The 26,692-nt window shown below is 40.2% G+C and overlaps 2 protein-coding genes across 4 annotated transcripts in view; one reads left to right on the top strand and one right to left on the bottom strand.

Moving 5' to 3' along the window:
• The window catches only part of cebpz (CCAAT enhancer binding protein zeta), a 34,190-nt gene extending 9,478 nt beyond the window's left edge, over positions 1-24,712 (bottom strand). Inside the window, exons 1-8 of the mRNA XM_059985645.1 lie at positions 24,528-24,712; positions 19,452-20,968; positions 17,318-17,549; positions 16,466-16,679; positions 15,975-16,063; positions 13,245-13,298; positions 8,443-8,545; positions 6,373-6,441 (exon numbers count right to left, since the gene is read on the bottom strand). Coding sequence (XP_059841628.1) covers positions 6,373-6,441; positions 8,443-8,545; positions 13,245-13,298; positions 15,975-16,063; positions 16,466-16,679; positions 17,318-17,549; positions 19,452-20,968; positions 24,528-24,668 — 2,419 coding nt within the window. The 5' untranslated portion in view covers positions 24,669-24,712. The remainder of the gene's footprint in view (positions 1-6,372; positions 6,442-8,442; positions 8,546-13,244; positions 13,299-15,974; positions 16,064-16,465; positions 16,680-17,317; positions 17,550-19,451; positions 20,969-24,527) is intronic.
• Positions 24,713-24,909: 197 nt separating this feature from the next.
• ndufaf7 (NADH:ubiquinone oxidoreductase complex assembly factor 7) overlaps positions 24,910-26,692 on the top strand; it is a 36,862-nt gene continuing 35,079 nt past the window's right edge. For 2 of the 3 annotated variants that reach the window (XM_059985652.1, XM_059985653.1), the window contains exons 1-3: positions 24,910-25,057; positions 25,304-25,479; positions 25,651-25,731. In XM_059985652.1, coding sequence (XP_059841635.1) covers positions 24,967-25,057; positions 25,304-25,479; positions 25,651-25,731 — 348 coding nt within the window. In that variant the 5' untranslated portion in view covers positions 24,910-24,966. Of the gene's footprint in view, positions 25,146-25,303; positions 25,480-25,650; positions 25,732-26,692 lie in introns of all 3 variants that reach the window. The other variant, XM_059985654.1, reaches the window with a different exon arrangement.

Consider the following 26,692-nt stretch of genomic DNA (forward strand, 5'->3'; position numbering starts at 1 on the left):
TCTGCATGACATCTAAAACTTTAACAGTGTGGTGCAGAGTGTACTGACTGGCTACATCAAAGCCTGGTATAGAAATACCAACGCCCTTAATGAAAAATCCTACAAAAGTAGTGGATAGTCCACCATTGAGCACACCTACACAGAGCAGTATCACAGGAAAGCAGCATCCATCATCAGGGACCCCTTGCCACCCAGGTCATGCTCTCTTCTTGATGCTGCCATTAGGATGGTAGTAAGGAGCCTCAGGACTCTCAGTGCGAGGTTCAGGAACAGTTAGTACCCTTCAACCATCAGACTCTTGAACCAGTCGGGATAACTTCACTTGCCCATCACTAAATCGTTGTTGCGTAGTAAATGCGTCGTTGCGGGCAATGGAGTGAGCCGGGAGTAGAGTGGAGACCTAAGGGCTTTGGCTCAATGGGCTTCGGCGGAACCGAGTGAGGCGAGGAAGACCGGAGCTGCAGAGCTCTCACAGCTAGTTGCTTGGTAAGTAGTCCTGCTTCCTTTTACACATAACTTTAAAAGTATTGTTAAATAGTGTGATAGTTAGCTGTATTGGGGCAAAGGGTTCTTATTAACTATATAGCATGGAGCAGGTGATGTGTTACTGCTGCGAGATGTGGGAACCGGTAGACCCCATTGAGGGACACGGCGACTACATTTGCAGCAAGTGTTTGTTGCTCGAGGAACTCCAGCTTCATATTGATGAGCTGCAGTCCGAGCTTCAGACACTGCGACACATCAGGGAGGGGGAAGAGTTACCTGGACTCTGTGTACCAGGAGATAGCCACACTTAATAGATTAACTAATGTAGATTGCAGTCAAGCACAGGATGGTGTGGCTATGAGTGAGGAAAGTAGGGTAATCCAGGAGGTAGGGCTGGAGGAGATGCATGCCTTGCTCTTGTCCAACAGATTCGAGGCTTTAACTCCCTGTGAGGGCAGGAGCGGGGACCGTGGGGAGGATGAGCAACCTGCCCATAGCACCATGGAGTGGGGGGGCCATACCAGAGGGGGGAGTCAATAGAAATGTTGTAGTAATAGGGGACAGTATCGTCAGGGGGATAGATAGGGTTCTCTGCAACCGAGAGCGAGAGTCCCGAAGGCTATGTTGCCTGCCTGGTGCCAGGGTTAAGGACGTCTCTTCTGGGCTGGAGAGAAACTTGCAGTGGGAGGGCGAGGATCCAGTTGTCTTAGTACACGTCGGTACTAATGACATAGGAAGAAGGTTCTGTTACAGGAATATGAGCAGCTAGGGGTCAAATTAAAAAACAGAACCTCAAGGGTAATAATCTCTGGATTATTACCTGAGCCACGAGCAAATTTGGCTAGGTTAAATAAAATTAGGGAGTTAAACGTGTGGCTCAAAGACTGGTGTGGGAGAAGTGGGTTTTGCTTCTTGGGACACTGGCACCAGTACTGGGACGGGAGAGAACTGTTCCAGAGGGATGGGCTTCACCTGAACCAGGCTGGGGTTAGTGTCCTGGCGAATCATATAACTAGGGCTGCAGAGAGGTCTTTAAACTAACCAGTTGGGGGGAGAATTCTAGAGAGCAAATAACTAAAAAGACAATGGTGAAGGTAATGGATGTAGGTAAAAGTGGAGGAATAAAAAGACTGTCAGGAAGGGAAAGAACGTACGGAGATAAGCGTAAAGTTGTACAAAAGGAAAAGGTAGGAAATAAGTGTCAAACATATTTGAAAGTCCTTTATTTGAATGCACGTAGTATTAGGAATAAAATTGATGAGTTGACGGTACAAATAATTACGTATGGTTATGATATTGTGGCAATTACGGAAACATGGCTGCAGGGTGACCAGGACTGAGAATTAAAACATACAAGGGTATTCGACAATTAGGAGAGACAGGCAAGAAGGAAAAGGAGGTGGGGTGACTATGTTAATAAAGCAAGAAGTCACTGCAATAAAGCGAAATGATATTGGCTCAAAGGATCAGGATAACGAAACAATTTGGGTAGAAGTAAGAAATAGTAAAGGGAAAAAAAAGCAGTGGTGGGAGTAGTCTATAGGCCTCCAAACAGCTGTAACTCAGTTGGTCGGAGCATAAATCAGAGAATAGTTGGGGCTTGTAATAAGGGAACAGCTATAATTATGGGGGATTTTAACTTTCATATTGACTGGACTAATCAAGTCGGACACGGCAGCCTTGAAGAAGAGTTTATTGAGTGTATTCGGGATGGGTTCCTTGAACAATACGTTACTGAGCCGACAAGGGGGCAAGCAGTCTTAGATCTGGTCCTGTGTAATGAGACAGGACTAATAAAAAATGTCCTAGTAAAGGATCCCCTTGGAATGTGTGACCATAACATGGTCGAATTCCATATTCAATTAGAGGATGAGAGGGTTGGATCTCAAACAAGCGTACTGAGCTTAAATAAAGGAGACTATGATGGTATGAGAGCGGAATTGCTTAAGATGGATTGGGAAAATAGATTAAAGGGTAGATCGGTACTTGATCAGTGGTGTATATTTAAGGAGTTATTTTACAACTATCAAGAAAAATATATTCCACTGAAGAAAAAAGGGTGTAAAAGAAAAAATAGTTATCCGTGGCTAAGTAAAGAAATAAAGCAAAGTATACGACTAAAAAGAAAGTTATATAAGGTAGCTAAATCTAGTGGGAAGATTGAAGATTGAGAAGCTTTTAAAGATCAGCAGCAAATAACAAAAAGATTGATTAAGAAGGGGAAGATAGATTATGAAAGTAAATTGGCGAAAAACATAAAAGCAGATAGTAAGAGTTTTTATAGTTACATAAAAAGAAAACGGTAGCTAAAGTAAATGTTGGTCCGCTAGAAGATGAGACCGGGAAATTAATGGTAGGGGACATGGAGATGGCAGAAACGCTGAACAAATATTTTGTATCAGTTTTTACAGTAGAGGGCACTCAAAATATCCTAATACTGGATAAACAGGGGGCTCTAGGGGGAGAGAAGCTAACTACGATTCAAATCATCAAGGAAATGGTACTTGATAAATTAATGGGACTGAAGGTGGATAAATCCCCTGGAACAGATGGCTTGCATCCTAGGGTCTTAAGGGAAGTGGCGGTCGGGATTGTGGATGCATTAGTGATAATTTTTCAAAACTCGCTGGACTCGGCAATGGTCCTGGCAGATTGGAAAAATGCTAATTAACTCCTTTATTTAAAAAGGGCAATAGACAGAAGGCTGGGAATTATAGGCCAGTTAGCCTAACATCTGTGGTTGGCAAAATGTAGGAATCGATAATTAAGGAAACAGTAACAGGGCATTTGGATGAACATAGCTTAATAGGACAAAGTCAGCATGGCTTTACAAAAGGGAAGTCATTTTTGACAAATTTGTTGGAGTTCTTTGAGGACATAACATATAGGTTAGATAAAGGGGAACCAGTGAATGTGGTGTATTTGGACTTCCAAAAGGCATTTGACAAGGTGCCACTCCAAAGATTATTACTTAAAGTAAAAAAAATCATGGGATTGGGGATAATATTCTGGCATGGGTGGAGGATTGGCTTTCTAACAGAAAACAGAGAGTTGGGATAAATGGTTTATTCTCAGACTGGCAGTTGGTGACTAGTGGTGTTCCGCAGGGGTCAGTGTTGGGACCCCAACTGTTTACGATCTATATTAATGATTTGGAGAAAGGGACTAAGTGCAACGTATCGAAGTTTGCTGATGACACCAAGATGGGAGGGAGTGTAATGAGTGCGGAGGACATTGAAACCCTGCAGGGGGACATAGATAGGCTGAGTGATTGGGCAGACATTTGGCAGATGAAATATAATACTGACAAGTGTGAGGTCTTGCACTTTGGCAGGAAAATAATAGAGCAAGTTATTATCTAAATGGAGAGAAACTGGAAAGTGCTTCTGTGCAAAGGGATCTGGGGGTCCTGGTGCAGGAAACACAAAAAGTTAGTATGCAGGTGCAGCAGGTGGTCAAGAAGGCCAATGGAATGCTGGCTTTTATTGCTAGGGGGATGGAGTATAAGAACAGGGAGGTCTTACTGCAGTTGTACCAGGTATTGGTGAGACCACACCTGGAGTACTGCGTGCAGTTCTGGTGTCCATATTTAAGAAAGGACATTCTGGCTCTCGAGGCAGTGCAGAGAAGGTTCACTAGGTTAATTCCGGGGATGGGTGGGTTGATGTATGATGAGAGGTTGAGTAGATTGGGACTCTACTCATTGGAGTTCCAAAGAATGAGAGGCGATCTTATTGAAACATATAAGATTGTGAAGGGGCTTGATCGGGTGGATGCGGGGAGAATGTTCCCAATGATGGGTGAAACTAGGACTAGGGGGCATAATCTTAAAATAAGGGGATGCCGTTCCAGGACTGAGATGAGGAGAAATTTCTTCACTCAGAGGGTAGTGGGGCTGTGGAATTTACTGCCCCAGAGAGCTGTGGAAGCTACTACACTCAAAAAAATTCAAAACGGAGATAGACATTTTCTTGGATAAAAATGGCATTAGGGGATACGGTGAGCGAGCAGGTAAGTGGACATGAGGCTAGTTTTAGATCAGCCATGTGATCTCCTGGGCCAGTTTTCGATAGCCTGGATGGGTCGGAGAGGAATTTCCCAGATTTTTTCTCCTCAATTGGCAAATCGGTTTTTTTCCCCCCGGGTGATCACATGGGTTTGGGCGGGATGAATAATAAAATAAAATGGGCGGCATGGTGCCCTGTTGGTTGGCACTGTTGCCTTGTGGGATTCGGTGAAAACTAGAGTTAAGATTGGATCAGCCATGATCTTGTTGAATGGCGGAGCAGGCTTGAGGGGCCGATTGGCCTACTCCTGCTCCTATCTCTTATGTTCTTATGTATATCGTTTGTTTGTTGTCTTTTGTGTATTGGTGGTTTGTCCGCCCTGTTGGGTGCGGTCTTTCATTGATTGTATTGTCACTGGATTTACTCAGTTTGTCCTGCAAGAAAACGAATCTTAGGTTTGTTTATGGTGACATACATGTATTTTGATAATAACTTTACTTTGAACTATGTTCTATGGTTTGATTAGATTTTCCATACATTTAGAGCATGAAAAATACAAGACACGGTTTACTGGCAATTATTTACTACAAGGCAAAACCTATCATGATACTTCACTCCCAGATAAGCTAAACACCTTTTATGCTCACATTGAAAGGGGGAATAAAACTACACCTGTGAAAATCCCTGCAGCATCTGGGACACTGTAATCTCTGTCTCAAAGGCCGATGTCAGAACATCTTTCATGATGAGGCCCTTGCGAATTGTCAGGCCCTGATGGTGTACCTGGTAGGGCACTGAAAATCTGTGCCATCTAACTAGCAGGAATGTTCAGGAACCTCATCAATCTCTCACAGCTGCTGTCAGAGATTCCCACTTGCTTCAAAAGGGTGACAATCATACAAGTGTCAAAGAAGAGCAGGGTGAGCTGCCTCAATGACTATCGCTCCATTGTACTCACATCTACTGTGATGAGGAACTTTGAGAGGTTGATCATGGCCAGAATCAACTCCTGCATAAGCAAAGTCCTGACCCGCTGCAAATTGCCTGTCACCACAATTGGTCAACAGTGGTTGCAATCTGATTCTGATTCACCTTGCTGAGAGAGAATCATAGTTCACAGGAACTCAAACATCAATTAGATCCCACTTTTTTAATAAAGTAAATACTCCGTTCTACTCATAAATTTTCCATCACATAGCATTTTTTATCTGATTACATCCAATAATTTTTAGAAAGTGACTACTGAATCACCGTTCCTCCATCATTTCAGGAACTGTATTTCTTCATCGCCCGCTAAATGCATAGATATCTTTCATTCCACTTCCATCCCACATTTAATGCCAGTTACCTTAAATGTTATTTTTAACATTTTAGAATACTTATTTTCACTTTAAAATATTTGTTTTAACACATAAAAATTATAATTTACACTTTTGCTATACTGATTGATTAGTTCACGACTTTAGAGATTTTAAATTTTATTTTACATCTAATTACATTTTTATTCAGATATCTACCTAGTACAGAGTTGTAAATGTAAGAATATTTTGTCACATTGCAAAACTTCTTAATATTCCATGCCTTTTCCTCACAAACAGATGTTCAAAGCCCAAATTTACAGACATAAATGCTGGTAAACTTTAGCAGGCACTGAAAATTGATGGGGCTGATATAGACTTAGTATATTATATTGGTATATAGTTCATTGGTAGAGCTAAATTAAAATAAATGAATAATGTCAGAGAGCTGTGTTATTCCATGACTTCGAATCGAAGCTGATGCAATAGGAAGAAAGTGCCTTTAAATGCATTAATTCCAGCTTATCCAAAACAAGACCATGCAATGTATTTTATTACTACACATTTACTGTTTGAGTTACCTTGCAGTTTATGTGGATCACTGAACAGAAGTTTCTGTTTGGGCTGCATTACAATGCTGTCGGTATTCCCTGCAAAAACAATATACACCGTGAGAAAAACACAATGTCATGAGAACTCTACAAACTGAAGAATAAACAATAAAGGACAGAAAAAAATGAACAACTCCCATCAAGCGATAATAAATAAAATTCCAACAACTCACAATTCAAACAATCATTTCTTTACAAACTTTAAAACAAAACTGACAAGGTACCACATGGTAGGCTTATCGAGAAAGTCAGAAGGCATGGGATCCAGGGAAGTTTGGCCGGTGGAATCAGAATTGGCTTGCCTACAGAAGCAGAGGGTCGTGGTGGAGGGAGTACATTCGGATTGGAGGGTTGTGACTAGTGGTGTCCCACAAGGATTGGTCCTGGGACCTCTACTTTTCATGATTTTTATTAACAACCTGGATGTGGGGGTAGAACGGTGGGTTGGCAATTTTGCAGAAGACACAAAGGTTGGTGGTGTTGTAGATAGTGTTAAGGATTGTCGAAGATTGCAGAGAGACATTGATAAGATGCAGAAGTGGGCTGAGAAGTGGCAGATGGAGTTCAACTCGGAGAAGTGTGAGGTGGTACACTTTGGAAGGACAAACTCCAAGGCAGAGTACAAAGTAAATGGCAGGATACTTGGGAGTGTGGAGGACCAGAGGGATCTGGGGGTACACGTCCACAGATCCCTGAAAGTTGCTTCACAGGTAGATAGGGTAGTTAAGAAAGCTTAAGGGGTGTTAGCTTTCATAAGTCGAGGGATAGAGTTTAAGAGTCGCAGGGTAATGAAGCAGGTCTATAAAACTCTGGTTAAGCCACACTTGGGAGTGCTGTGTCCAGTTCTGGTTGCCTCACTATAGGAAGGATGTGGAAGCATTGGAAAGGGTACAGAGGAGATTTACCGGGATGCTGCCTGGTTTAGAGAGTATGGATAATGATCAGAGATTAAGGGAGCTAGGGCTTTACTCTTTGCAGATGAGGGGGATGAGCAGAGACATGATAGAGGTGTACAAGATATTAAGAGGAATAGATTGAGTGGACAGCCAGCGCCTCTTCCCCAGGGCACCACTGCTCAGTACAAGAGGACATGGCTTTAAGGTAAGGGATGGGAAGTTCAAGGGGGATATTAGGAGGAAGGTTTTTCACTCAGAGAGTGGTTGGTGCATGGAACGCACTGCCTGAGTCAGTGGTGGAGGCAGATACACTAGTGAAATTTAAGAGACTACTAGACAGGTATATGGAGGAATTTAAGGTGGAGGGTTATATGGAAGGCAGGGTTTAAGGGTCGGCACAACATTGTGGGCCGAAGGGCCTGTACTGTGCTGTATTGTTCTATGTTCTATGTTCATTTGGGAAAGATGTAGAAAATATAAAGCAACTTTAAAAAGTTTAGGAAATTCCTTATTGATTGGAACAGATTAAAGCCATCACCTGGAGTGCAAATGAAAGAAATATACTGCCTTTGAAATGGACACCTGGACAAATACTTTGCAAGTATGAATTCCTTGGAGATGTATGGTTACAAAAAAAAATTTCTAATATCTATGAAACTTAGGGTAATTAAACATTAAAACAGGCCCTTCTGCCCACCTGTGTAAAATTATTGGTTCTTTTAACAAAATGACAAGGTACAGTAATTTTAAGGTATTCATATACACTAATCTATTACCATTGGTAAGATATTCATAGTTTCCTCTGATCTGCTAGGAGACATCAGGACGATATGCTGTGTCACTATGCCATCCTTTGTATCATTATGCATTTTGTGTTAATTAACAAGATTCTTCAAACAATTTTACATAATGAGGTTATCTTGTCCTATGAAATATATTAACACATTTTAGAGTAACTAACCAGCTGAAATACAAAAAACTATAAATCTCTTCTAAAAGTGACATAGTATGCAATACCAAAACATGGAGCTGTAGAAATACATGCACTGCAAGTTCATAAATCACCTTACTGATAGAATAACATGCATCATTCAAATAACGTGCAACAATAATTTATTTTGTTCAAATTACAGATGATGTTTACCTTTGCCTTTCTGCTGTTTGGGATTTCTGTACACGAAGCGATCAAGAAACCTCATTAATGTGAAATCCTGAAGAGGGTCTCCAGAATATTGGATATGATTACCCTGCAAGTAGGTTATACAAGCAACGTTTATTTTTTCCAACTTGCACAACAAATGTCAAAAAAATAATGAGAGTAGACCACATGGTCTTTTGAGCCTCCTCCACCATTCAATACAATAATGGCTCATCTGCCCCAGGCCTCAACTCCTTGTTACCAGCTACAGCTAGCTTTCAACTCCCAATCTTTTAACCATCTTTAACTATCTCCAATGACTTAGCCAAGTGAATCTCCTCAGGACCACCTCCTGCTAGTATATCCTTTAAAAAGAAAACGATCAAAACTGTGCACAGTACTCCAGGTGTAGCATCAGCAGAAATACTTATAGGTTTTTAAACTCCAAACCCCTTGCAATATAGCCAATGTGCAATTTGCCTTCTAACAGTTTGTTGCATTTTCATGCTAACTCTTTGTACTTCCAGCACAACACAACTCTTTTGCAATCTCCCTCCACTTTGATAATAGTCTTCTGATTTGCCCTTAGTGAAGCATATGACCCACAATTCTCTGGACTAAATTCCATTTGCCATGTTTTTGGTCACTCAATCTCTATCCTGTTTCAGATTCCTTTGTTCTACCTTAATGCAGCTTAATGATCTGATCTGTATGAACAGCATGCAAGGCAAGTTTTTCACTGTAACTTTGTACATTGTGATGATGATAAACCAATTCTGATATATCTGCATTCAAATAACCCATTTTTCACATTAACAGTAAAGTTAAATAGGTTATATTCTGCTTCCCCATATTCATTAAAAAGACAGGAAATATTTGAGGGCCAACAACCCATCCTTGAGATACTGTGATAATTACAGTCGGCCCTCCTTATCCGCGAAGGATTGGTTCCAGGACCCCTCGCAGATACAAAAAATGTGGATGCTCAAGTCCCATATTCAACCTGTCTGAACGAGGTGGGCCTTAGGACCCAGCAGAACCCCAGACCTTATTTAAATTGTCTCAGTGCAGTGGACATTAGGACCTGGTGGCAGAACTCTGAATCCACAGTGTTTCTGTTCACGAAAATAATCATGATCACGATTGAAAATAAAGTGCAAATAATAAAGCGATCAGAAAGAGGTGAAATGACATTGGTCATTGGAAAAGCGTTAGGCTACAGTCAGTCAACGATCAGAACAACTTTAAAATGATAAAGTGAGAAAGGCCCTGCCCCAATGAAAACTACAATTATAACTAAACAACGAAGTGGTTTAATTATTGGGTTTTGGGGTTTTGGGTTTTTGATCCTCACATCAACCTGGCATGGATGGAGAGGGCGCTCGGGAGCGATCTGTCACAGGATCAAACTTGGGAACTTCCGTTCCTGAGCCCAGCACTGAAACATACATTCTTAAGTGTTTTATATGCATAGAAAGGTAAAATATATACTATATACTAAGACAAACGTTTGACTAACTAATGCTAAATAATACCGGCTGTACTGGTTTCGACTTACTTAGTAAGAGAACTTCCGATTTTTTTTTAATCCTGATCTGTGATAACCCAAGCACATCCTCCCGTATACTTTAAATCATCTCTAGATTACTTATACCTAATACAATGTAAACGCTATGTAAAATAGTTGTTATACTGCATTGTTTAGGGAATAATGACAAGAAAAATAGTCTGTACATGCTCGAACAACAAGTGCTGGAAGAGCACTTCCAGGTTTTCTTGATTCGCGCATGTGGAACTCACAGATAAGGAGGGCCAACTGTACATCCTTCCAGCCTTGAAAAGATTCATTTACCGTATTTCACGTAGTCCTCGTGATGATATGCAGCCTTCAATGCTACCCTCAACGGCACAAGCTCTTACCTTACACATCAACCTTTACTGAAGGAGTTATCAAATATGGGAATTGGATCTAGTGCTTTCCCCAGTGTATATGACAACTAAACTTTTCTCGGTCTTCCAGCTAGGTATAGGCATTGATTTTAACTGACGTTTTAATGACAAACTTTGCCATCTTCATCAGGGATGATGCCTGGGCATATCTAATCCGACGGTGTTTGTACCCCCATTGTTCCTCCCTTCTGATTGGTTAGTCCTCAACCAATCAGGTTTACTCACTTACTGTAGTTTTATTTCAATTATTTCCTTCACCAGGCGGTCCCAAAAGCCACTGGTGCAGCATAGTAGTTTTGTGCTGTTGAAATCAATAATATGACCATTGTGAATGCAATGTTCTTCTATCGCCGATTTCTCCAGGTAACCCAAATGGATATGCACTACTCTGTATTCACGGGGAATCCTGTAAATGTCAGCTCTCCTGAGTCCCAGGTTATCTTTGACCCACTTAAGCTGTGATTTGAGCTTTCTTATGGGTTTGTGGATGGCATTAATCTGATGAATTTCTTCAGGCTCCTAGTGATCTTTCCAGAATCTATGTAAATATAGGGAAGTCATGCAGTAGCAACCAGTCTTTTGTCGTTGTTAGGTTTCCTGGATTTTCCGTCAACCTTTTTAAGGGCCTGGTTGATTTCCTTTACCCTGTAGCCATTCTGTAGGGACGTTGTGCGTAATTGTTTTATTTCCTCATGGAGATGCTGCCAGTCTGAAATAGTTTTCGCAAGTTTAGACCGTAGGACATAGAGCCAGAATTAGGCTGTTCAGCCCATCGAGTCTCTCCACCATTCCATCACAGCTGATCCCAGATTCCACTTGACTCCATACACCTGACTTCTCGTCATATCCTTTGATACTGTGACCAATCAGGAAACTATCAACTTCTGCTTCAAATATACCCACAGACTTGGCCTCCACTGCAGCCGGTGGCAGAGTATTCTGCAGATTCACTACTCTCTGGCTAAAAAATGTCCTCCTTACCTCTGTTCTAAAAGGACACCCTCAGTTCTGAGGCTGTGACCTCTAATTCTGGATACCCTCACCATTGGAAACATCCTCCCCACGTGCACTTTATCTAGTCCTTTCAAAATTCAGTAGGTTTCAATGAGATCCCCTCAGCATTCTTCTAAATTCCAGTGCGTACAGGCCCAAAGGTGCCAAACGCTCCTCATATGTTAACTCCCTCATTTCTGGAATCTTCTTCGTGAACCTACTCAGGATTCTCTTCAATGACAACACATCCTTTCCAAGATATGAGGCCCAAAACTGGTGATAATACTCTGTGTGGCCTGACTAGTGCCCTATAAAGCCTCAGCATTACCTCCTTCTTTTCATATTCTATTTCCCTTGAAATAAATGCTGACATTGCATTTACCTTCTTTACCACAGACTCAACCTGTGAATTAACCTTCTGGGAGTCTTGCATGAGGACTCCCAAGTCCCTTTGCACCTGTCATGTTTGAATTTTCTTCCAGTTTAGATAATAGTCTGTTCCTTTTACCAGAATGCGTTATCATACATTTCAAAGTAGAAAGAACCACTCTACATTGAGAGGCATGATGGTGGCTGTCATTCTACAGAATCCCTGCAGAATGGCCACAGAATTCCTATAAGATGGCTACAAGGTGAAGGAAATCAATCGGGCCCTTAAAAGGGCCGAGAGAAAAACCAGGAAACCTAACAATGAGGAAGAACTTGTCGCTACCGCCTGTCTTCCCTACATTTCGATGGTTTCTGGAGGGATTGTCAGGATCCTAAAGAAATACCACCCATAAACCCATAAAGAAGCTCAAATTATGGCTTAGGCGGATCAGAGGAATTCAGGACAGCTAGCATTTACAGGATTCCCTGTGAATACGGAACAGCATATATCAGCCAGACAGGACTCACAGTGGAAATCTGCATCAAGGAGCACAGGAGGTGTATCTATTTGGGTCACCTGGAAAAATCAATGGTAGAAGAACATCGCATTCACAATGGCCATAGGATTGACTTCAACAGCACAAAACTACTGTGCCATGCCAGTGGCTTTTGGGACTGCCTGGTGAACAAAGCCATTGAAATAAAACTAGAGGAAAAGAATTTTCACAAAACAAAGCTCTTGCTCGAAGTAAGAACTAGAATTTGATTGTAAGCAAGGTGGAAGAGCAGAAACCTGATTGGATGAGGACTAACCAATAAGGAGGGACAGATGATAGCAGTATAAATACCACCAGACTAGACATGCCCAGATGTCATCCCTAATGAAGATGGCACAGTTTGTTATCAAAACATTAATTAAAATCGATACGTACCCAGAAGGAAGCTCGAGAAGAGTATATTCGAAATACTGGAATTACTTCTCTAAATTCACTTCATTTGAAAAAAACATAATGTAAAGCAAACTGTTTAAAAAGGCAACTGTTGCATGTCAGTAGTATTTGTTCAAATAATTCTGAAAGTAGTTTAAGGTGCAATCACTCAACAGATTCAATATCATTATCTAAACAAATCTTTAAGGGAAGGAAGATGCCATAATTGCTGGCAAAATCCCTGGATGACAGAAGTGATAATCTTCCAGTCCTGAAGAGTAACAATTAACCTCCACATGAAATGCTACGTGTGAACTGGAGCTGTTATAACATCTTGTTGCGTCAAATGATCTGATGTAACCTGTAGATCTGCAATTTTCATTAAGAAAATAAAAGTGAAAACGGGGAAAAATACTGATGTGATTATTTAGTAACCGTAGCAACAACTCTAAATGGCACTTTATATGGAAATACTGTATAAAGTAACACTGCTTAACTATCTTGTTAATGGAAAGTACAAGAAAGAGACACAAAAACAGCAAATCATACAAACCACATGTACATCACCTGCAGGATAGTTGTTGCAAAGAGAGCCACAGATGGATGGAAATGTTCACTCAACTAGGTGAAAGAAAATACAAGTTGTTATTACAGTTAAATACTTCCCTGTTGCCGATTATTTAAAAGCATAATCATCAAATAATCTGATTACTTCAAGAGCATTTTGGTGACTTGTGCAAATGATTGAGATATCAATATGATAGGATTATAAGAGGATTAGACACATCCGAAGTATCAAAAAAGTATGGTTTTGCAAATTCTAATGCTATTAATGCCAGGCACCAGATTATATCCAGTTCAATACACACAATGTGCTGGAGGACCTCAGCAGGTCAGGCAGCATCTATGGATGGGAATAAGTAGTCGATGTTTCAGGGAAGGGAGGAACAAGTACAAAGTGGCAAGTGATAGGTGACATCATGAGAGGGCGAAAGGGTGAAGTAAAGAGCTGGGAAGTTGATTTGGTAGCAAAGATAAAGGATTGGAGAAGGAGAACCTGATAGGAGAGGTCACAAGACTATGAAATAAAGGGAAGAGGAGGAGCACCAGAGGGAGCTGATGGGCATACAAGAAGAACAGGTTAAAGAGAGAAAGAACTGGGAATGGTGAAGGAAAAGGGTGGGGGGGGGGGGGAAGGATAATTACCAGAAGTTTGAGAGATGTTCATGCCATCAGGTTGACGTCTACCCAAATAAGGTGTTGCTCCTTCAGCCTGAATGTGGCCTCATTGTGGCAGTTGAGGAGGCCATGGACTGACATGTTGAAATGGGAATAAGAAGTAGAGATGAAATGGGAATTCCTGCTTTTTGTGGCAGACGGATCGAAGGTGCTCAACAAAGCAGTCTCCCAATCTATGTTGGTATCACCAATATACAGAAGGCCACACCGGGAGCACTGGATGCTGCAGATGATCCCAACAGACTTGCAGGTGAAGTGGAACCTCACCTAGGAGGACTGTTTGGGGCCTGATTGGTAGTGAGGATAGAGGAGCCTGACAAACAGCCTGGGTAGAATAAAACCAAATAGGAATTAGGAAAGAAAGAACCAAGAGACTGCTGATGCTTAAATACAGAACAAAAACAATCCACTGGAGGAACTCTGCAGGTCCAGAAGCCTGTGTAGAGGGACATGGACAGTTAAGCTTTCGGTTCCAGGAATGAAAGGGTTATTATATGAGGAGTAGTTGATGGCTCTGGGCCTGTACTTGCTGAAATTTAGAAGGACAAGGGATGGGGGATCTCATTGTAAGGTCTAGATAGGGTGGATGTAAAGGACAATGTTTCTTATAGTGGGGAGTCTAGGACCAGAAGGCACAACCTCAGAATGAGGAATGTCCATTTAGAACAGAGATGAGGAGAATTTTCTTTAGCCTGAGGGTGGCGAGTATGTGGAATCTGTTGCACAGGTGGCTGTGGAGGTCTGGTCATTAAGTGTATTTAAGGCAGAGGTTAATAGTTTCTTGATTAATCGAAGGGCAGGAGAAAGGAATTGAGATGGAAAACGAATCAGCCATGATGAAATAGTGAGCACACTCACAAGGTAAATGGCCCAGTTCTGCTCCCATCTCTTATAGTCTCATCCATATGCCATCTTGACCACGTTATCTACCTGCTCCACCACCGTCAAGTACCTTTGGACCTATACATTAAGACGAATACTCCCCATTCAAGTTGCACGATCTAGTCTCTCATAAGTACTCCCAAAATGCATCACTTCACACTTATCAGGATTAAACTGCATCTATGATTTCTCACAGCAACACACACAAAATGCTGGTGGAACACAGCAGGCCAGGTAGCATTTATAGGGAGAAGCATTTTGTGTGTGTTGTTTGAATTTCCAGCATCTGCAGATTTCCTTGTGTTTGCTCTGTGATTTCTCAGCTCATTTTACTAACACATTGATTATCACCCTGCAGCCTATGGCTACCCACCACACTGTCGACCAACCTGTCAGCATAAACACTGATTTATCTAGCCTGGTAATTTCCACCTTCCCCCCACTCCTCTCTTTTGCAATACCCCATTCTTGCTCCCTTCTTGCCCCTTCACTTCTGCTCACCTGCCCATCACTTCCCACTGGTGCCACTCCTCCTTCCCTTTCTCCCATGGTCACTCTCCTCTCCTATCAGATTCCTTCTTCTTCAACTTGTTTCTTTTTCTACCCATTATCTCTATGCTTTTCACTTCATCCCACTGGCTTCAGCTGTCAGCAGATGCAACCTCCCTTCCCCACCCCCACCTTCTTGTTCTGGCTTCTTCACACTTCCTTTCCAGTGCTGATGAAGGGTCTCGGCCCAGAATGTCGATTGTTTATTCCCCTCCATAAATGCTGTCCGACCTGCTGATTTCCTCCATTATTTTCTGTGTTGCTCTGGACTTCCAGAATCTGTAGAATCTCATGCTCATATTGTGAACTAATCTTAGTGCAAACATACTGATCAAGCATCCTACTTCAACATAAAAACAACTGGCTTATACTTGTGACAACAGTAACAGCCCTGACACTGATTCTTGTGGGACACCATTAGTCAGAGATACCCAACTACTAAAGCAACATCTTAGCATCATCCTCTGACTCCTACTGCCAAGCCAATACTAAGCCCAATTTATCAACTTGCCCTGGGTCCCATGTATCCTCATCTTTTGAACCAGTATCTCATATTTAGAGTTTTACTTTTCAAAAAAAAAGTTACCAGCTGCACATGATCACATAACAGTAAACAAGATATTTTACCTTTCTCAATTCCCAGAGACCAGCGTGGTCTGCTCCACAAGAGAGGGGATTCCTGTGGAGTGGATCGTAGGTTCCTAGACTCTTTCCACCTAAAACAAAGAATAGAGCTCAATAGCAATATTTTGCCCACTTCAATAAAATGTAAACAGATTGAAATTTGAATGGCAACCTCACAACTTGGGATGCGAAACTTTATGAATAGTTAACCTCTATCACTAACGAAGCCTCTGCTGGATTTTGCCTAACAAAATACAAATATTAGCACAATTCAACAAAGAGGTACATTTGTACAAGTCCTGGCAGATGACTTGAAACTGCAGTCTACTCTAATCTGATTCATACATAGCCTTTTGAATAGGGTGTCACTGACCAGTAATGTGAGTCCTGGTTGGGTGATGTGTAGATAGAGATTTTATTCTTTCACCCAGTAAAGCAAAATAATGAAAAACTTACAATACTGAATAAAACAAAACTTACAAAACTGAATTTACCTTCTTGATTTTTGTGGTGCAACCATGATACAGAGACAGTTGATTCAGGCTTTTTGGCTGCAGTTGTATTCTGAACAATGCTTTCTTCTACTTTGTTAGCATTGCCACATTTTTCCCCTTCATGCAATTTGTTCACCATATTCTCTTTATTAAGTTCTTCAGATTTATCTTCACTGTCATCGACATCTCTAAAATCTTCCTCTTCATCAGATTCCTTAGTAGAAAATATTTGGCAACTTTAAATATTATCCTAGCTCAGAGACTATAACTTTAGCTGTCATACATGAAATGCAGTATCTGAAGAATAAAAGATTACTGTTGCAAAATACCAAAGATTTTGCTTCCTTCTTTTCTACAGGTGCTAATCAAGCTGCAGTTACATGTCCATCAGCTTCAATATTACTGCTGTTCCCATTGGTAATCTTTGATCACGACACAGAATAGAAGCACCTCATTATTGATGAATTATCTCAGTACGGTGTAGGAATCATAACCAGAACCTTTCTTATTAGTGTATTATAGTTGCGGGTTAGCACAGATGACAAATATTCCACATATTATAATCAAACTTAAAATATTAAGTTTAGTTTAGGAGTTGCCTAAAGTAAACTAATATTTTCCACTTCATCTGAACTCTGCCTTTTTTTTGCATTATTACATAGCAAATGAGCATTTAATATACTTTTAGTTATGTTTCAATGTACTTAAGTATACAGAATGTTGTATAATTTCTTTCTATGCTCATTTGACTTAATGCTGATTTCTATAAGATGTTATGACCATGCCTTCTTTATTAATGTAGAACACTATATTAAAGAACACAATAGATTGGTGAAATAGTAGAAGCTATACCCAATGTTCTTTTAAGAGTGCTTGAACACCTGGCTTCAGCTTCAAAATCTCAGAAATAAGGTAGAGGGCTCCACATATAAATGCTGGTGTCTGGCCACAAGTAGCCTGCAGGATCCTTTTTATAAATGCTTTGATGCGACGAAGCACAATGTCAGACTTCAGAGATTTGTACAGCAAATTTAGAAACATTGCTTGTTTAGAACTTTGTGCCAGTCCTGGATCCAACAGTTTCCTGAAAAAGATAGGAGATTTTTAAATCATCTACAAAATTACATTAATACTTGTTTCAAGCACATTGAATGATAGAAGAGACAAGACTATTATTAAATCTCTGCAGCCAGAACTATCATAGTTGACTGTGGTAGCATACTATAGACTAGCATCTAGACATTTAAACCATTAATTTTGAGAAAAACTTGAAGGCAGTCACTGAATTTAAATTCAAGTCATTAAGTAAATCTGAAATTTAAAAAAAATATTGTCAGTAATGATAGCTATGAATCTGCCTAAATGTTGTAAAACCCTAAGTGATACACCAATATCCTTCAGTGTATGAATATTCAGTATGTCCCTCAAGAGACTTCAGGACCACCAGGTTGTTGACTCTCAATTCAACAGTTGCACAATAAATGCAGGCATTGCCAGTAGCGTCTACATCACCTTAACAACTGATGTAAATCATCCTTCTTTATATTGTCCTATAGCCACCTTATCAAATTTCCATTCAAAAGAATACTTCCAGCAACCCAATTCTTTTAATATCTCGATTTATTAATTTTTGTAACTTATTGTAACTTTTATATTTCATTTGATATGGCTGCTATATAACAACAAATTTCAGAACCTACAGAATGTCAATAATAATTAATAAATATCCACCATGACAACAAATACTACTGATTATTTAATAAATAATAATGATTAAATTAAATACAGCATTAAATGATGTTGCACACAGGAAACCAATATTAACAGATTACATAGAATGCACTGGTCATTAAGCCCCAAATGTCTATGTTGCTGTTAAGAGTCAACCAAACTCTTCCTATCTTTAGAAACCAAGACAGCTGAAGGGTCTCGACCTGAAACATCGACTGTACTCTTTTCCATAGATGCTGCCTGGCCTGCTGTGTTCCTCCAACATTTTGTGTGTGTTGCTTCAATTTCCAGCATCTGCAGATTTTCTTTTGTATGTGTTTGGAATACATAAAATGTACTACATTTATGCAATGTGTCTATAATTTCACCCTAATCAGTTTTGCTTCTTGTTTTAAAAGTTACATAGATTTGAGCAACTTTCAAAATAATTATATACCCCAACATCTATCTTCTGGGGACTGGGGGGACTGTCGAGTTAGTATCAAATCAGATGGATTAATTTTAAGCTTATAAGCTGATGTTGTTTGCAATAGCTTACTTCTTTCAACATCAGTATTGCTGTTCTAAATTAAGTGTAAAATGTGCCTGTAATGTGAAGGTAGCATAGAGACACACCCCCTCAATGACCTGGAGAGCTATGCTAGCTGGAGTCAGGGCTTTGTGCTTTGGCCTTTGGTAGGGTCACCCATGCCAAACAGGTCAAAGGGTAGAGGCCAGAAAAAGTCATCCACCGGTCTTCCTGGTACAAGGGTTCAGCTCAGGGTAACAACCCTGACTGGTCAAATAAAACTGTTACAAAATCAGCAATGAAGAATCCGAGTGTGACAGTGTTCCTGAGTCTCCTCCAGGACTTGCATGACTGCTAGAAGTGAAAACTAAGCTACTGACACAATGAATGAAGCCCTGAACTCCACCACATGAGGACCTTAATTGCTGCCCGAACCCCAGCAGCATAATAGACGATAGAGAATCAATTATAACCAATTTACATTATGGAAACATGCAATAGCATACCTACCTGTATGCAAAGACAGCTGTCAAAAACCATTCTAGATTTTTAAAATGCTGTAAACGCTATGTTGCATTAATCATTAATTATTTGATAACTTTAAAAATCACCATTGCTACAAGGAGTGTAATTGCACAGTTTTTTTCTATGGATCAGATTGCATTCTAGAAATTCTTATACTTTCTAGGAAATGATTTGAAATTCAGTCACTTCATATTAAAAATTTTTGTATCAAGTAAATCTTACCGGTAAAGTGCAACATAGTATCGATTGGATATAGCTTGTTTTGAGTCCATAACCTGAAATAGTAACATGAGTGCTTGGACACTCGTTGTGAAGTTCACAAAATGAACAACCTTGAACAACGTATCCATCTGTTCCATTATTTTTTCATCATCCATTTTGGAATAAGGAAAAGCTCTATTGACACCAGTCAGCAAAGCACTTAGCATTTTAGAGTCTATTTCTGACTTTTTAACAAAGGCATGGAAAAATGAAAAATAAATGGCTATTAATTTCCCAGCAAGGTCACTCTCCTCGTGGCTCAAGACCATTTGGTTGAGAAAGCAAACAGCATAGTACTGAGCTTTCAAGCTAATATTAGGCCTGTATAGAAGCCGCTCAATTTCACAACACACAACAGTTTTCATGTTGGGATGTTTATGAAGTAATGTTTCTAAAAGGTAGGAGGCCTTTGTGGCCATTTTATGTTGTGGATCTCCTAACTTGTTTACTAGCTGAATCAGCAAGGCTTTCTCTTGCTCTGGCTTATTGCACAAGATCTCATGAATTGTACCCAAGGCCTGAGCCTTCGTTGCCTGCACATTGTCATGAGTCAAAGCTTCTAAAGCCTGCACAAACTCTGCAAAATGGTGCTTCAAGAGATGTTCAAAGTACCACATTATTAGGCGCTTGTCCCTGGCATCTTTGTTACCACTGGCAAGCTCTTCCAGCTTTTTAAAAGGATGCTGCGAGAAAGTTTGTAATTTTCGATTGTCTGGAAGCAAGTCAGACATTAGTAGTTCTGTTAGTGTGCTCAAAGCCATTAAGGACTGCCGCCGACTTCCCTTCTTCTTGATTTGATTGACTAATATCTCTACAAAGTGAAGAGTGTGCACCGGAGCATCCTGAATCAGAACAGTCATGGCTGCCATCCTGTCTGCCAATGTGCCTTTTGTGACAACTGTTTTCATCCACGTTGAATTTGCTCCTTTTTGGAGATTTTTCTTATTTGAATAAAGATTGGTTTCGTGCTCATATAGCTGTTTAGCAAGATTTTTATACTGTGAGACAAACGATTCATCTTGCGGCTCAGAGGTGTGCTCATTTGCATAATCCACATCATACCACTTTCCACCTGGCTTTACCAATAAGGATTGTTTGGGGTGAAATTCAAAGATATCCTGATGTTTAGTTTTCCGTCCTGGTATTTCAGATGTACTTGATTGCTGATTATCTTTTTGCTTTCCAGTTTTGCCAGGCTGACCTTTTTTATCAGCCTTTCCATCTTGAATTTTCTCTTTCAGTTCCTTATTTTTATTTTTCTTGCTCTTTTTGTCAATTTGTACCCCCTCCTTTTTTGCTTGCTTTTCATCTTTCGCACTCTCTTCATCTTCTTGCACGATTTTAGCGTATTTTCTTATGCCTATTTTCTGGACAAAGGCTTCTAATTCACCTTCTTCCAGATCATCAATTGCTGACTTTTTTCCACCATCAACCAGTTCTTCATTCTCATTTAAGTGATCCAGCATTAGGTAATCAGCCTATAAAAGAAAATGTACATTTACAGTGTATGCTATTGCCCCTATGTAGAGTATATTTCTTTGGTTTACTGTATCATGTCAATAGTTTTAGCAATTAACAAAGGCAATTTTGGCGTGTAGCAGAAATATTCTGATTAAATACAAGAATATAAGGAGTGCATTAGAGTGCATCTTTAATGTAATAAACAAACTAAATATGCTTCAAAGAAGCTCTTTCTACTAACTCATTGCAAAATTGGCACTATTCACATGGCAAGGGGTTGATACAGTAATCAAACAACTGAAAACAAGTGCAAACCCAGTAAACAAAAATCACTTAAATACTAACAGGTGGGAGGAAAATACTTCCACAGGAATTGATGATCTCACCTTCCTCAACCAGAATAGAAGGCCATACTTCTTTGCCATGGAGAGCAAAAATTACTGGAAAATTAGAGGATTGGAAAGCTTTTAAAAATCAACAGAAGGCAATTAAAAAAATCATAAAGATGGAATACAAAGGTAAGTCAGCCAATAATATTAAAGAGGCTACCAAAATTTTCTTCAGATATATAATGAGTAAAAGAGAGACAAGAGTACATATTGGACCACTAACAAATGATGTTGGAGAAGTAGTAATGGCGAACAAGAAAAGGACAGACAAACGGAATCAGTACTGTGCATCAGTATTCACTGTATTAGACACTAGCAGTATGCCAGAAGTTCAAGAATCTCAAGAGGCAGAAGTGAGTGTAGTTTCTATTACTAGGGAGAAGGTGCTTAGGAAGCTATAAGGTCTGATGGTAGACAAGTCAATAGTACCAGATAGCCTACACTCCAGGATTCTGAAACAGGAAGTTGAAGAGATTGAGGAGGCATTAGTAATGACCTTTCAAGAATCACTAGATTCTGGCATGGTTTGAGGACTAGAAAATTGCAAATAACACTTCACTCTTCATGAAGGGAGGAAGGCAGAAGAAAGGAAATTATAGGCCAGTTACCCCGAACTCAGTGGTTGGGAAGACATTGGAGTTGATTGTTAAGGAGAAAAGCTTGGGGGTACTTGGAAGCACATGACAACATAGTCCAAAGTCAGCATGGTTTCCTTCAGGGAAAATCTTGCCAGACAAATCTGTGAGAACTCTTTGAGGAGATGACAAGCAGAACAGAAAGGAAAAATCAGAGGATGTTGTGTACTTGGATTTTCAGAAGGCCTTTGATAAAGTACCAGACATGAGGCTGCTTTGCAACATAAAGAGCCCATGGTATTATAGGTAAGACACTAACATGGATAGAGCAGTGTCTGATTGGTAGATGGCACAGAGTGGGAATAAAGGGAGCCGTTCTGACTGGCTGCAGGTGACTAGTGGTGTCCTGCAGGGGTCGGGGCTGGGATTACTTCTTCTTACACTGCACATCAATGATTTTGATGACAGAATTGATGTTTTTTTTGGCCAAGTTTGCGAATGACATGAAGATAGGTGGATGCACAGTTAGTGTTGAGGAAGTAAGGAGACTGCAGAAGGACTAAGACAGGTTAAGAAATTAGTGGCAGATAGAATACAGTGTCAAGAAGTGTACGGCCATGGACTTTGATAGAAGGAACAAAAGTGTAGACAATTTTCTAAATGGGAAGAAAATTTAAAAATCTGAGGTGCAAAGGGACTTGGAAATCTTGTGCAGGGATTCCTAAAAATTAACTCACAAGTTGAGTCTGTGGAGAGGAAGGTAAATACAATGTTAGCATTCATTTAAAGAGGACTAGAATATTTTTTAAAAAATGTAATGCTGAAGCTTCATAAAACACTGACGAGGCCTCACTTGGAGTACTGAGAGCAGTTTTGGGCCCCTTATCTAAGAAAGGATGTGCTGTCATTGGAGAGGGTTCAAAGGAGGTTCATAAAAAAGATTCTGGGAACGAAAGGCTTATCATATGAGGAGAGTTTGATGTCTCTGGGTCTGTACTCTCTGGAATTTTGAGTAAAGGGGTGGGGTGTGGATCTCACTGAAACCTATTGAATTATGAAAGGTCTAGATAGAATGGATTTAGAGAAGATGTTTCCTATGGTTCAGGAGTCTAGAATAGAGAGATGTCCATTTATAATGGAGGTGAAAAAGAATTTGTTTAGCAAGAGGGTGGTGAATTTGTGGAATTCGTTGCCACAGGTGACCATGGAGGCCAGGTCATTAGGTGTACTCAAGGTGGAGGTTGATAGATAAGTCAGGGTGTGAAAGGTTTTGACAAGAATACAGGATAATGTGGTTGAGAGGGCAATAGATCAGCCAAGATCAAAGGTGGAGCACTTCGATAGGCCAAATGGCTTAATTCTGCTCCTATGTCTTATGGTCCATATTAGGGATTTTCAGTGATGTCATATTCAATACTTGAGAGAAAGCATTAGGAATTATTAGACAAGAAGAGAGTTTGATTTTAAAGAGTGTCTTACAGCAAAGATTCCTAGAAAGAAAACTTCCAAGTTTGGGATCCAAATCTAGATACTCAGACAGCACAGTGGCAAAGTGGTACTTAAAAATTTCTTTGTAGGGTAATAACATCACTATTTCAAATAAAAGCAGAGGAGCTATTCTCAGTATACGGGACAATATTTATCTCTTAAGCATCAAAATAGATTATCACAATGTATTTGTTTATTCGTGAGTACATAAATCAATTATCACCTTAACCCTACCTAACCAATGAACTTACATCAACTGTTTTAAAGAGTTCCAGCATAATTGGAGTTCATGAAAAGTAACATGTGACTCAAAATCTGAAATCCTTTAAAACAAATCTCCAATTAAACCAAAAGTCATTCAGCAATAGGCCTACATATGGATCTGGAACCTACTATATGGGAGTCCAGAAGATCACAGGATCTTCACATTTTGAGCACTAGAATTTTTCTAAAGCAAATCTCAAAGCTTCCTGCCAAATGGGTAATTCACCCCTAAGAGTCTCCTCCCATGAAGACCATATATGATTGAACTTTTGACTTTAGATTTTTGTCTGGGCCAAACAGCTCCAGGTTCCCATATCATCCAAATGTCTCTCAGATTTCACAGAGTTCCACAGAATTGAAACGGGTAGGCTGCCACCATAGTATCTATACTAATCCCATTTACCTGTATTAATTCCATATCCCACGATATCTTGCTCATTAAAGTACCTGCCTAGATCCTAAAATATAGCTAGTCAGTTGTTGAGCAGTTATCCCCTCCCTTTCGACTTTCAAACCTCCATAATCTCGGCCTTTGTAATTTTGATATGTTCCAGGATACTATTGTTGCCTCCCCTGAATCCCTTAGCCTGCATGTCTTTTTCCATGGTAAGCACAGGCGATAGACGCACATATGGTTGGGTATTAACCAGCGGCTTACAACTTGGGCCTACCTTGCCACACTTTGCTAGGCAGGTGATAGTAGGTTTAACTCTGCACTTAAGTGTCCACTCTTTCCCTCACTCCGCCACGATCACGGGCGATTAGCCGAACCCCCAACGGCACAGAGCCCACGTGTAGACAGAGATGCCGCCATGCCCGGTGTCCGGCCGCTAACCGACAGCCCTTCTTCGATCTCATACCTTTGTCCCTCCAAGCCGCAACACCTCATCCAGCGTGAACTCATTGTCTCCGCTTTCCTCTTCCTCCTCTCCATCGTCCTCACATTCCGGATCGGCATCGATATCGCCTCCGAACTCTAACTCCTCCGCTGCCGCCGCCATGTCAATAGTCACTGCGCCAGCCCAGCCCAGGCCATACCAGATACATACACGGCAAGGAATCTTACCACGCTATACGTCTATCTAAATCTATAGCATATGTTATTTGTTAAAAATTTATAAACATTTTACATTCCGAAATAGATAGGTTAACTCTCTTTTTTTCTGTCAGACCCGCGCTCTTTACCTAACGATTAGGACCTATGATAGTGATTGGCTGGTTGAGGGAGTGAAAGGTCAGAGGTCAATAAAGAGGCGTCCTAATGCTGTGAGGCGGTGGTAGAATTCTGTCCGGTGTGGGATGATTAAATTGAACGGGATGAAATTCCTAGCGGGTCCGAGGTGTCTCTCTAAATGCATTTCTAATGCTATTACCAGAAAACACTTTCCAGGTATGGTGGAAGAAGCCAGCTGATTTCCGAGTTATCAAAATCAGTCATTAGGTCTTTCAACCAGACAACGACGTTATGGATTTGTTAGGTATTTGTTGCACATTCCGCGCGTATTTGCGTCCAATTACCCAAAACAGATTTTTTTTGCCCTTTTTTAATAAATTGCAGTCTATGAAATTGACTTTGTAAAATGGATGTTGTGTGTAACTGGGAAATCGCTTCTGTTTTATACTGCATTTCTTTCAGATTCTGGAGGTTTATGTGCTGGTCAGTTGCTGAGGTCGTGCTCCACAACTTCAAAAAACACAAAAGTACATGATGATGGCAGGCTGATGCTAAAGCATCTAATTGCAAAAATAAAGTCAACAGGCCCAATCTCTGTTGCAGAATACATGAGAGAAGTTTTAACGAATCCTGTCGCAGTACGTAATTCATTTTTGACTTTCAAAATTGCTACTTTTGGATTCGGCTGAAATTTTGTCTCCTTTTGATACCATGCTGGAACTGGCTGGTATTATAATTTTGGTACTGCATACATTATCATATAAAATGTAGAATTCAGTAAATCAGAATTTTGGTGTTTTCTGTTTCAGGGTTATTATTACCACAGAGAAGCTGTAGGAGCACAAGGAGATTTTATTACATCACCTGAGATTAGTCAGGTTTTTGGAGAAGTAAGTTGGGGAAAGTTCTTGCTTTTTTTTTGCAAATCATCATTTGATTTATCTTAAAACACTTTATATCTGATGAAGTACTTTTGATACGTACTGTAATGTAAATAATGTGGGAATAAATTTGTGTATAATCATAATTATTTGAAAAGTAAACTGTTCTTATAGTCATGCTGGAATCTCTTGTTTGTGATACAGTACATATACGAGATTCTGCAGACGCAGGAAATCTTGAGAAGCAGAAAAAAGTGCTGGAGAGACTCAGCAAGTCAGGCAGCATCTATGGAAGGGGATAATCAGTTAATGTTTTGTGCTGAGGCCCTTATCGAGACCGACAGGAAAGGAAGAAGGCAGAGTTTGCACGTGTTTGTGTTTTACATGAATGATTTGAATGAAAATGTAGACAAGCTGATTAGTAAGTTTATAGGCGGAAAAACTTGTTAGAACTGAGGATAGTGAAGAAAGTTGTCAAAGGATACATCAGAATAAAGATATGTTGGAGAATAGTGCAGATGGAGTTTAGTTCAGATGAGAGATCAAACATATAAGAGAAAATATACAGTAAGCAGCAAGAACCTTTGAAACATTGATGTACAGAGGGTAGTAGGGCATCAGCAGCACGTGGTGCTAGGAATCATCAGTTGTGACATTGACTGTAAAAGTTGGAAAGTCATGTTGCAGCTATGTAGAACTTTTAATGCATTTGCAGTATGGTGTGCAGTTCTGGTCACTGCATTACAGGAAGAATGATCATGTGGAAGAGATTCACCATCACATAACCCAGATTTGAGACTATTAGCTAGACAATTTGGGACAAATTTGAGAGGAGACTTGATAGTAGAAAAAAGTTGAGTGGCATAGGTAAGGAAATTAGCCAGAGTCTTTTTGCCCAGGTGGAAATGTAAGAATGAGGGGGGTATTTTTAAAAGAGGTGTGTGAAGCAAGTTCTTTTGCATAGAAAGTG

The sequence above is a fragment of the Hypanus sabinus genome, chromosome 12, assembly GCF_030144855.1.
Source record: "Hypanus sabinus isolate sHypSab1 chromosome 12, sHypSab1.hap1, whole genome shotgun sequence".
Classification (NCBI taxonomy): domain Eukaryota; kingdom Metazoa; phylum Chordata; class Chondrichthyes; order Myliobatiformes; family Dasyatidae; genus Hypanus; species Hypanus sabinus.